Source organism: Pholcus phalangioides, unplaced genomic scaffold (genome assembly GCF_987345545.1).
Source record: "Pholcus phalangioides strain wild (caught in Gottingen) unplaced genomic scaffold, Ppha-v1.0 ptg000008l_1, whole genome shotgun sequence".
Taxonomy (NCBI): Eukaryota; Metazoa; Arthropoda; class Arachnida; order Araneae; family Pholcidae; genus Pholcus; species Pholcus phalangioides.
This window is the reverse complement of record NW_028301601.1, coordinates 34,989,360-35,002,008: the sequence shown is the minus strand read 5'-3', so window position 1 is coordinate 35,002,008 and position 12,649 is coordinate 34,989,360. Positions and strand designations below refer to the sequence as shown.

Sequence of the window (12,649 nt, the reverse complement as noted above, 5' to 3'; positions counted from 1 at the left end):
GTGTTTTTCCTCTCAGAAAGATTCTCGGTAATTTTTTCACTCGATGAGAATTTTCTTGTCTCAGAAGATTTCTAAACTTCTCTTACATTATGATTCAATGGATTCAGAGATTTTCGAAAGAGCAAATATATAGAAAGTAGATGAAGGAATTTTCTTTCTCTTATGACAGAAATTAAATATTGGAAATTTCCGGATGTGTGTGTGTCCAAGTCCGGAAACACATAACGGTAAAAACATTATAAAAACATTATAACCACGTTTTTGTTACACAAAAACATTATAATCCACGAAAAAAATATTTCGTGGATTATAATTCGTGAATAACTACAGGGTAAATATCTTGAAATTGTATGATCTATTGCAGAGGGTTCTCAATGTTGGGATTCAAGGATATTAAAAGACATTCTTTTAACCTTCGGTGTTCCAAATAAAGTTTTAAGGCAACGGATTCTTAACAAAATCATATTCATTACATATCAGCGCAAAAACAATGAGCTAGTAATTGTTTTCTCAATGAAGCTCACCGAACCCATGAAATCTTTCATAAAGCCATCAAGCGTGGGGGAACCCTGTTTGAGAATGGGTGTTCTAAGGAGACATACAATGGGTGAAAAATATGAAAATTTACACGTGGGCTACTGGAAAACTATGATGAAATTGCCGCTTTCGCGGATCATTCAAAGCAATTTTATAGTTTTTTGTTTCACTTACAACAATATATTCTACATGCAGGGTGTCCCAGAAAGGACTCTGCTTTTAAAGTGAAACAACTCGGAAACGGTGATCGATAGAAGAATAAAACAAGCGGTACGCTTATTTTTGAAAGTCGTAAAAAATCTGTTTCAAAATTCGTTAAAATGTTGCCGCAGGTGAGGCTATACACTGTAGTCGCAGACAAATTTCTAAGACAGTGGTTTGAAGGACAAAGCTATCAGTCACCATGGTGCACGTCTTGAATCGATTTCGATGTGATTGCAACGACTGTTTGCACAGGACAATTGAAGCCTATTTCTCGGACTTCGTATTGCGACTACAGTGCACAGCACCACGTGTCAGCAACATTTTGAACTAATTCTGAATCTTCTGTATCAGATTGTTTACTGCTTACAAAAATAAGCGTACCGCTTGTTTTATTGTTCTATCGATCACCGTTTCCGAGTTATTGCTTTTCAATATACGGGAATCTTTTTTGGGTCACCCTGTATAAGGTAAAATGCCTCGGGAAGCGAACAATTATACTAATAAAACTAATAATGTTCGAATTGTATTTTGTATATATGCTGTGTTAATTATGAATTATACATTTTTTTGACGTTGGTCATTTTTTTCTAGGTGATCTCATCAAAAATAATCCACCTGAAATATTTCGAGACAAATACATGAAAACTGTTCCGATTTTGATCGGTAAGATTTTTATATAAATATACCTAATTAAGACTTATCTAACTCCTTCGCGTATAGGCCTTTGGCATAAAATTTGGATGATCTATATTTGACGTATCAGCGATAAATCTGGTAACCTTGTCCTAACCTAACCTCACGTTAAAGAAAAACAAATGAAAGGAAGAAAAAAAAAACCAGAAGGGAAAAGCAAGTGTAATAGATAAGTAGATAGATGAGTAGTGTGTAGTGCTGCCATCTGCAATCAATTAAAAAAATTGATTGCAGATGGCAGCACTACACATAACAAGCATTACACAGAAACAAACTTCACGGAAGGTTCACTATACACACTCACACATTCCAACATGTGCCAATTCGTTATAAGTTCCGCAGTGGAATATGGACGAGGTGCATGGCTGGTTTAGTAGTAGTAGATAAGTTAGTATGCAGTAGATTTTTCTTCCCCCTAACTCTAAGTGTTCTCTGTTGCGCTCTCTTTTAGCTCTTACATATATATATAGTTGAAGGATACTTTTATGTTGGTAAAAAATCCCTAACTGGGGCATAGAAAGAACAGGAGGAAAAAATAACTTCTGTTCATAGGGTTAGAAGAGACCCTCGCGATGGTGAGGAGAGACGAAAGAAAATAAAACTGGATTCAATTTATGTCATTAATGTTTGGACGCAATATTTTTCGTCCGTGAGTCTAAACGGGTTAAAATGGATTTCACAATTTTCATACATTTGCCTACTATGATTGTTCCTAAATTATTTATGTTTTGATATAATTTAGTGTGCCATATTCATATATTCTAACCCCTTATGCAGGAACAGCAGCGCAGTCAGTAGATTTTTGGCCTGGGCCCGAAGACCTACCGTCTTGGACATGGAGTCAATACAAGAAGTACGTAACGACTAGTTTGGATAGTTTTGGTCCTCAGGTCAGCAAAATGGCTTTGTCTATTTACAACGGGACAGCTACACAGATTTTAAGTAAGTTCATCCGAACCTATTTCCCGTGCTGTGCTCGTGCACAGACCTACTCTCTCAGACGTATTTCTTAAATTTAAATAAATTATTTTTCCTTTCTCACTATCTTGATTAGATCCAGAGTACACGGCGGAGTACTTATATACGTCCATGGTATCCGATATCCGACAGACGTGTCCAATGAATGACCTCGCGAAGAAACTGGCTGAATACTCACGCACTCCTGTGTTTAGGTATAACCTGAAAGCGACGCCATCTAGTGGTGTAAGTATAGCTCCAAAATTCAATTTTATCATTTTTTTTATAGAGAATTTCATTCTCAGGTACTTTTTTTAATTCACTGAATTATTGGATGGAATAGAATTTAGAAAGGAATAAATAATGGCAATGAAATATCACGTGATTCAAAGGTTTGTTAAAAATTTGAAAATTAATTAAAGAAAAAATAATTAAGAAAAGAAAACACGAATAATTTGAGCGAGATGGTAATTACTTTATACAAAATAGTTACGAGAACCGTCACTAGATGGTTCTGAATGGGATATATGGAAAGATTTATGTAAATGGGGGAAAACAAAAGATAATGGACCGAGAGACAATAACTGTACAAATAATTGACGGTCGTTGTTAATGGAAAAAGTTTTTGTTGGGGCAAAAAACCCATCTATGTTCTCCAACACCTTTGGTTGGTATCATCAGGCGATATCTATTTCTATAGCCAGAAGTCCAAGACATTTTAACAACTGACCTACCAACGATCACAGCATGGAATTATGCTTTTCCACCCTCTTGGGAATTGGTTGTTCTGTTTGCTCGGAGTGAATATAAAATTGTTATCCGATTACAGGCATCTATAGATGTTCCTTCTGCAGGTTGCATTTCGGTGTAGTTTTTTTTTTTTGTACAGTATGTCACGCACCTTCTTCCCCTTTCCGGTGGTGCCAGGTGTAATTTCATGCATACCCAATTTTGTAAGCAATGTACATTTCTTCCCAGCAGCTCTTGCTTTTAACTGTACGCGTATATTTTTCGATACGATACTTCACACCTTCTTGACTCTTCCTGCCCCTACCATACTCTTTTTACCCCGGTGACCTATCGGTTATAAATTCTTCGGAATATGGACTGGGCCGCCGCTTCGGTTAGTAAGTAAGTAAGGCATCTATAGACCAAAGGATGTTATTGGACAAGGTGTTACGAGCAGTGTGATATGTTGTGTCGCTGATTCCGTCGATGGCCGAGGAATGGAGTGGGTCTGATACACTTGATTGCCGGGATACATCCTACTGAACTGAGCTTCCTCACTTCTATTGTGTCTCGCCATGTTGAAAAGTCTTGATCTTCTGGATAGAAAAAAACCACATTGAATTCGTTAACCAGTTACTCAATTTAGATACAACTTGATGGCACTAACCACTAGTGTTGGGGGAAACTTTATGAGAAAAATTAGCTCATGACGACAAATTTTCGAGGCAAAAACTTATCTTTCAATAACAGTTGAAACTCTTGCATTCCATAGATTTATTTAAGTAACAAGTGCCCGATATGATTTCAGAAACATTATATGGACCAACTAAGGGGTGAATTGCGTACCTACTTAATAACTTAATCTACTTGACCGTACATGCTGTAAGGACTCTCATAAACATTTCTCTAAGGAATTTTTTAATGAATTCGTATATGCCGAAATGGGGTGTTCTGAGTTTTCGTATGCCTCTAACATATTTATGTTGTCAGAGTTATGAATTTTTCGTGTTATACTGGTGCTGCCACCTGCCTTTCATATTTTAAATTGAAAAGAAAAAATGTTTCAATTTATGTTATGTAAGTATCGTGTTGATGGCCTGGCTGCTCTCTGCGGAGAGACTTTTTGAAATGGGAGACTGGCTGCCCTTTGTTTATCGAAGTGGGAAAACAAATTTCAGAACTCCATATACAGCTTAGTGACTTCTGATCTGGCATGCATTTCAACGCCATCTATTGACAGATTTTGTAGCTTTTACTCCTTGGGGGGGGATGATTTCTTTCTCTCTCTTCATTCATACCTAACAAATTCAAACCACTTTTTTTAAATAATATTTTTAAAATAGTTTTGGAGTCTTTACAAACTTTTGGTGCACCCGGTACCTTCCACGAAGAACAAAATAGAAAGCTCTTGAAAGTTTAAAGAATATGGAATAAATAATAATAAAAAATAACCATTAATATTTGAATTACATTACGTTGTTAGACGTTCCCAAAGACTTTTCAGTGATTTTAGGGTAATTTTGCGGTGTTGATTCCGAATCCGACACTGGTTTTGTCAGATTGGTTCTAGTTTTCAAGATGAAGTGAAAATTAGATGTCAATACTAATACATAAGCAGTACACAAATCGCACTCGAAGCGTGTGAAATGTAAATTGATAATAAACTTCACATGCAACAAATTAAAAACCACTGATGTCTGACCATGATATAAATACAATAATATACTGGATAAAAGGGAAATAAAAAAGTGGGTAAAACTGTGGCGCAAAAATTAGTGGCTGCAGACAATATTGAAACATTTACATTATGCATCATCTCTGAAAAACTAATGCCAATTCGGCAAAACCAACAACAATTTTAAAATCAGCAGCCCTCAATATATCTTAAAACCATTAAAATTTAATTGGGAACATGGTATTTTTTGTTGAGCAGTGTTATAATCGATAATTATCATTAAACATTCTTTTTGTTTTCTTGGTGCTAAGCAAATTTTTGTGGTTTTCGGATATATTGGAACTGCTGATTTCGAAACTGGTGTTGGGTTTGCTAAAATGGGTCTGGTTTTTTGAGATAATGCATACTTTCAACAATGTGATTTGTATGCTACTTATATGTATTACCCATTGAAATTTAATTTCAAGTTACCTGAAAAACTAAAGTCAGTATAACCAAATCAATTTCGGATTCAGCACCCAAAAGCATCCTATATATATTTGCCAATGATTAAATGCATTTATTTACAACGCACAGTTTCAATGTGATCTGTACAATACTTATATAATCACCATTAACATTTAATTTTCACTTTATCTTGAAAATTAGAGCCAATATGACAAAATTAATCGCAGATACAGAATCAGCAACTCCAATGTACCCTAAATCATTGAAATATCTTTGAGAACAAAACCAGTGTTGAGCAGTGTGATATATACATTACTCATGCATAATTTTTATTTCCAGGCGAAAATCTTCAACTACGAAGCGAAATACGCATTCCACTTATGGGATCTCATAGCATTCTTCGACAAGATGGACTACTTCATAAAGGACCCGACAGAAGAAGACTACGCATTCCGGGACCTACTGCACAAGACGGTCCTCTCTTTCATAAGATCGGGGGGACAGAACACCGGTGACGACGAATGGTTACGGTACCCGAAGAAAAGTGCCGAACTCAGGCACAACATAACGTTCGAGGACATTACGAAGAAAGAGTGTAAATTCTGGTCACAGAGTGGACTCAGCGTATACGTGTGGGTCAGTTAAGGTCAACACTTACGCTTTCAAAGCTGTATAAAGAAAGGAAAAAAAGAATAATATACAACTGTGCTTTATTTTTATGAGAGCTGAAAATCATCAAACTGAGAAGTTTTTTTCTACCTTTCTATAGGAGAGCTTGGAATTAATCACCGTGGGCGCTGTCCCACCTCCAAATGCAAAAAATATATACCGTATATAAATACATATATCTAAAATATTAACCCTCTGGGTGAAAAGCTACCCACAATTCAAATCGTGCCAACTGCTTCTGTGTGGCGGGTTATGTGTTGGAAGTATATCTGTCCAATATTGTTATGCCAAATATTTTTTAAAACAATCAGATATGAATTATATCTCAATAGTATTTCAAACAATTCAATTCTTTTTGTAAAAGGAATTACTAATACTGCTACTTTTCGATTCTCGTCATTGAATCATTTAAATGTGCGTGCGTTTCATTGGACTTTTAAGATGGTGCACAAATCTCGTCAGATCTGAACTGGCTAAAAAAACAATCGAGCGTCTTAAATGTTTGTTGTTTATGGATCTATGTTCGTGTTGTGTACATTACATGGAAAAATATTGATAAGATGACTCGAAACCATGGAATTCTTCCAAGAAGCATTATGAGGCGTGTCTTCTTATCGTCAAAAGAACAATATTTAAACATTTTTTAATGTTGTATCGTTCATTTTTTCACGATTTCCAGCAATTCAAATGTAATCCGTGTAATACGAACTATACTTAGATGTTTACTTTGATGGAAGAAAATCACAGAATTGAGGATATCTTTTTTTGATAATAACTATTTATTATTTACATGTGTTATCATATAACTTCAGGGTTTAAATTTATATTCACAATTCTTCAAGGCAACAAATGTTTGACTACAAACTCATAGAATATCATCCGTGCTAATTGTGCCCCTCACCGTTCATAGAAGAATTCAATATTTTTTTGTTTTATTTACTAATCAGAATATGTGCGAAATCAGTTTTCTGTAATTTAGAAACTGTTGAAAGCACAGAGGCCTATGGCTAATCGAAAAAATCTATGGAGTTCTTCATTGAATTGAGCTACATTTTCGCAAATTGACCTCATGACACTAGTAAGAATAATCCAATTCGAAAATGTTTTCACATGAATTATGAAAGGTAGAAGGTTTAGGTCCTTATCTGAACAATAGATAACCTGGCAACTATTCTTCGGAGGAACTTTTAACGAATTGACAAATGTCGTAATGTACCGTATATGTGTTCTGTATCTAAAAAAAAGTTTGATCCTGTGGAATGTCTGTTATACATCCTGCGTGTGATTTCCAAGCATCCACTCAAACCTTTGCTTCACTACGAAATACCAACTGTTCAGTTTTATTCCTTCCGCAGCGTCTGATACGGTTTGACGTAAATTTTCCCATCGAGTAAAGAATTGACAACCATTCTAAGTGAGTTACGCTGTCACTCAACGTGTGAAAATTGTTAACTTTTACCCTCTAAATATAACAGAGACATCGTGTTTAAGTATGTTAGTGTTGCTCGAGAATTCCCGATTATCCTAAATCAGGGATACACACCCTCCTGTCCTCGGACCGAATACGGCATGCCAAGGAGTGGTTCGCAATATTGCCAAATAATTCCCGCGAAACGTGTTTCGAAAGAAAAGAAAATAATGAATACACACGACGTGAAATACCTAGCATCGCCTTATTTACATCATTAAAAATACGGAAAATTTTGATCCATACAGAGCATTGTCAATTCAACCAAAAAATTGCGAAATACAAATAAAGTTTGTAACAAACGAGTTGTTAACAAGGGTGTATAGCAGTACTTTTTTCTCGAAGCTTCGTGAAGATTATTTTGAGAAGAATCCTCTCTCGAGGAGTTCAACTTTAATCATCAATGGTAGTCAGTTACAAATTTAATCTTAGAGTAATGATTTGTATTGAAGGGAAAAAAATGTCATGCTTGAAGCTTTGTACACACTACACCGACCGTCACAAATTGCCAATTGCAGCCAAAGAAATTTCAAAGACACATAGAGTTTTCAATTGCAGCCGGAAAAAATTGTCAAAAGCAAATAGTTGTTCCCAACTATCACTAAAACCGCTGAAAAATTGCCAAGGACGGGAAATAAAGGGCGTTTGCAAGTCACGAAGAATGAAAGTGTAATCCACGAAAAAATTTATATATTTTTTGACAATTATGTGAGACAAATATTTTTAAAGGACTGTGATACTTATGATAAAGTAATAATTATCACAATATAATTTGTAATTCACGTAATTAATATCTTAGTTCCTTATTTTAAAAAAATCAGTTTACCTCGTTGAAGATAGGGAAAAAAACAGGACATTTTTTACATAAGGAAAATGTTAGGACGGCCAAAATTGCAGGAATATCTCATAGAATATCTCGTTTGCCGCTGTGGTGGTCGAGTGGTTATAGTGACGTACTCGCGATGCGAGGATCCGGGTTCGAACCTCACAGTGGTGGTCGGCTGAAGTTGGTTTTTTGTGGTTCACAACTTCAAGGCGCAAATGCGAGCCGATCTCCCCGTTAAAAAGTCTCGCCACAAAGAGCAACAGCCCTACAACGATAAATCATTCAATCATAACACTTCACTCATAGTTAGAAAAACAGATGGCAGCACTACGCATAACAAGCATTACAGAGAAACAAAAAACTTCACGTCAGGTTTCACTACACGTACACTCACATTCCCGCATGTACCGATTCGTTGAAGGTTCCGCGCGGGGGGGGGGGGGCGGGGGGTGTGGTGTAGCAGTAGTAGGTAGGGGCTCCAAAAAATGGCTCGGGGATCCATGATGTTCTTAAGTCAGCCACCTCGTTGGGCAATTTGCCTGTTGTGGCGTTGTATTTGTATACAGGTTTCTGGCCCTGAGGTTGTGCAACCCTGCCCTAAATAATATTCGAGCAGAACACCCACAGGCTTAAAACACGCAGTATTTTGTTTCTGTTTTTGCCTTCATTGAGAAAAAATGTGTAGTTCGGGCACCCTAGATGTCATGAGGTATGCTATGTATGGTTAAATCATTTTGTTTATAACCGTAAATTATGGATAATCATCAAAATTAAATTTCGGAGAAAATATTATATAGGTGACTTTTTTTCCCTTGTCAAAATTAATGTCCTCATTTGTCTACTTTCAACATTTCATAGAAACTCACATGCAGGGTGAACGTGACATGTTCTGCTAAATGAAAGCGGGGGGGATAGACGAGCCCAAGTGGAACATGAAACACCCTAGAACCCTGCCCTATCTCGAGCAATTATCGAGTTATGGTGGATATATGTAAAAAATGCGTCATTCACGAAACATAAGAACCAGAATTTCTGAAATTTCCTCAATGTCCTAACCTGAACGGGAACTAAATATATAATTGGAAAAACAGTCAAAATGCCTTGAAGATGACACTGTTTCCATCGAAATACCTGAATTTGTTGGCGAGTTACAAGCACCAAAAGATTGGAGACGTTTAAAATGGAACCGTCGCGAATTTTCACAATCCCCAATTCTCTCCACAAACAATCTGCTAGCTACGTCCATTGCACCAGCTTTGGAAAGAGCCTAAAATATCGGCGATCCTGTTCAGGAAAAATTTAGCCTTTTGTTTGCTGAAATCAACGTTTGTCAGTGTAGATATTCAACGAAAATTTGAAATTGGCGGTTACAGATTTTGGCGATAATTTTATTTTGCACAGAAAATCCTATAAAAGTTTACGTTAATTTAATATCTATAGGATATTTGTATTCAATGGGAGCTATAAGCGCTGAGAGATTGGCAGAATGAAAAACTGAATTGTGGACAAAACCTTAAAAATGTTATTTCGACGGACGCAGATTTCAGTGATGAATTACAAGCAAAAGACTGAAATTTCACCTGAACTAGATCACCGATATTGTTTATTGCAGGATCTTTCGATGTTTGGTGCAATGGACAAGTTTTTTGGTGAATTTCACCAATTGCAGCTAAAAGGGTGTTTTCGGAATTGGCGATTATATATTTTGGCGATGATTCGATTTTGAACTTTGCCAATTTTTCAGCGCTTGTGGCTAGCCATCAGAATTTCCAGGTACTTCCATAAAATTGGTGCCACCTTATAGGCTTTTTTTCTATTCTTCCAAATATGTGCTTACTTCGCGAGTGGGGTTTTTAGTACCTTCACAAATTTGGGTTTTTTTCAGACTTAACGCATTTTTTTCCATTTTTGATTGTCCACCATAACTCGAAAACGGTAGGACAGGGTTGTTAGGGTGTTTCATGTTCCACTTGGGCTCGTCTATCACCCCAGTTGATTTGGCAAAAAAATTTCACGTATTTAAACATTGATTTGATAATTTATTTTCATAATGTCTCATAATTTGATTGAGTCCTCTTCAATTTTTGATTTCAAAAGATAAACACAGAGCAAATTCAATGTACTTAAAGGCTATGTGAATTTATATTTGGAAATTGTTGAGTGGAACAAAAAGAGAAATTGGTGAATGAAAAATTAAAATCATCAGAATATAAAGTTCGATCCTGTTTTTATCATCATTTCAGACAAACTTTCAATCAGTGTCACAACCCTGAAGGAAAAAGAAAAAAAAAAAACAAGTTATTTTTCAAAATTCGATACATTACTTTTTCCTTTTCCTTATTTTTGCAGTGAAATGTTGAAAAAAAATCTTTTATTTACTCATTCAAATATTTAATCTGAATTTTTCTCAAAAAAAACTTACAAACGTCTTTGTATATTTGTATATGTGATTCATCATATCTGTATAATATGTCAAAATGCTCACTGAAATGAAAAAAAAGGACAACTCATTTCACTTGCGCAGTATACAGAAATGGAAAATGTGTCAAATATTTCATGCATAAAAAAAAACTTTACGCAAAAAAAAAAGAAAATATATTCATCATTCAAAATTTATTTACATTTCGTTTCAAAGACGTGTGAGATTATTATTTATTTGTATTTAATAAACAATCGTTACGCTTTGAAATCGCCTTTCATTGATTCTTTTGTTGCTGCTCACGAACATTTGATGGTAAGATATTATGGTTCATTATCATTAGAGATGTATTAATAGGTTCTTTTTTTACCTTTTTTTGAAAGCGTCATCATTATCACTTAGATTCAAGGTCGTATTTAAGATTATTGTGGGAGTATACGGGTTACCCCCTTCTTTAATGTGAAAATAATGTTATTACCGTGTTTCTTTCTTGTATTCTCCGCAAAATTTGTCACCAGAGGTAGTTGTCTCCCCCCCCCCACCCTCTAGTTCCGACCCTGCTTCTCAGCTGTAAGTCGTCAGAAATTGACTTTTATTAACGCATCGTAAAAGTGAGACGTAAATTTCAGTCCAACTTCAATTGTTACGCAACTTGTCATTCAGCTGGATGAAGTAGCCCACTTTTCCCGTTGTTCACATTCTCGAAAAAAGCCTTTTAAGTCGGTAGTACTTGATATGTATCGAATCTTTATCTCCCTTCCTAATGTGTTATTCAAATTAGAGACAGAATATACAGTGGAGCCTCGGTTTTCGAGTGATTCGTGAGACGTGCAAGGATTTTTTACAAATTATGACTTCACATACGAGTAATGTCTCGAATATCGTCTGTGAATAAGGATTTTGTGGGGTCGCTACAATGATTCCTTGGACAAGAGGAGTTACTAACCGAACATGCGACACGTTGTTTGTGTTGGGTGCTGGGCGTAATCATGACACTGCGATATAAGATAAAAATTCCAACTGGCCACTTTGTCGTGGTCTGATTACGTTGCTCAAAAACGCTCGTCATGATTCGTATCTCTATAGAGCTTTCATATAAGTCTCAACGTAGGACATTATCTTCGTGCTGAAGAACCCTGTATAATATTCTACAAGGTTTGACTACAAGCTTCATTGTGGGGTAAAAAGTCAAACCACAGAAAAAGCTTACTGGACTCAGTCTGGCTTACTTTATGAAGTTTGCATTGTGTGTATGCAATGTGTCATTGAGCCAATCACCGAACTATTTGGTCAAAGTATTTTTTATTGTCCATTCGCCAAAAATGATGAGCTGCATAAAGCTATCAAGACTAAACGGCCAGTACTGCATTCTCCTGTAAAAGTTTACGTCTTCTCTAAATGCCTATGGTGACGTTTTCTGACGAACGCAAGTACATTCCGGCTGTTAGTGATTTATTGAAAAGTAATTTTTACGTTAATGCGTATTTCGCATTAGGTATACTGCTTCGATTATGGTGCTGTAAACACCATATCACATTGATGATAAAATAAGTATTATACATATAGCGTTTTACACAGTAACTTCGTTATTGAACTTTATTCCCAAGATAAAAAAGCAGAGATACTGAACAACTCAACAAGTAAAATAAATTAGCATCACTATTGTATCCATAAATATGCGGTATTACCTATCCTTCATTCAAATATTCAGAGATTTGTATACAAAAATGGATTATATATATATATATATATATTAAAAAAATCAATGAAAAGTGGATAATGTTATTTCAACGGGCTAGGATACTAATTACCGACAAGAAGAGGGATAGACCAGGAAATTGAGAGGAAGTACGAGCTTCTCTACCATCGCTTTGAATTAGTGAAACTACAATTAAGGGAAGTTACAAACGGAAATTAGTAGTGCAAAAAAGGAGGAGGAAACAGGCCGAATCTCGTTATTTTAGATTAAGGTTTTTCAACTACACTGAAAGCGTAATGTGTGTATGAGAGAGAGAGAGAAGAAAG

General features: G+C 35.8%; 1 protein-coding gene across 2 annotated transcripts in view; it reads left to right on the top strand.

Annotated features, from left to right (window-relative positions):
• LOC149084207 (uncharacterized) overlaps positions 1-10,839 on the top strand; it is a 139,987-nt gene extending 129,148 nt beyond the window's left edge. For both annotated transcript variants that reach the window (XM_089234549.1, XM_089234550.1), the window contains 4 exons: positions 1,333-1,404; positions 2,212-2,376; positions 2,489-2,637; positions 5,582-10,839. In XM_089234549.1, coding sequence (XP_089090675.1) covers positions 1,333-1,404; positions 2,212-2,376; positions 2,489-2,637; positions 5,582-5,887 — 692 coding nt within the window. In that variant the 3' untranslated portion in view covers positions 5,888-10,839. The remainder of the gene's footprint in view (positions 1-1,332; positions 1,405-2,211; positions 2,377-2,488; positions 2,638-5,581) is intronic.
• The last annotated feature ends 1,810 nt before the right edge of the window (positions 10,840-12,649 follow it).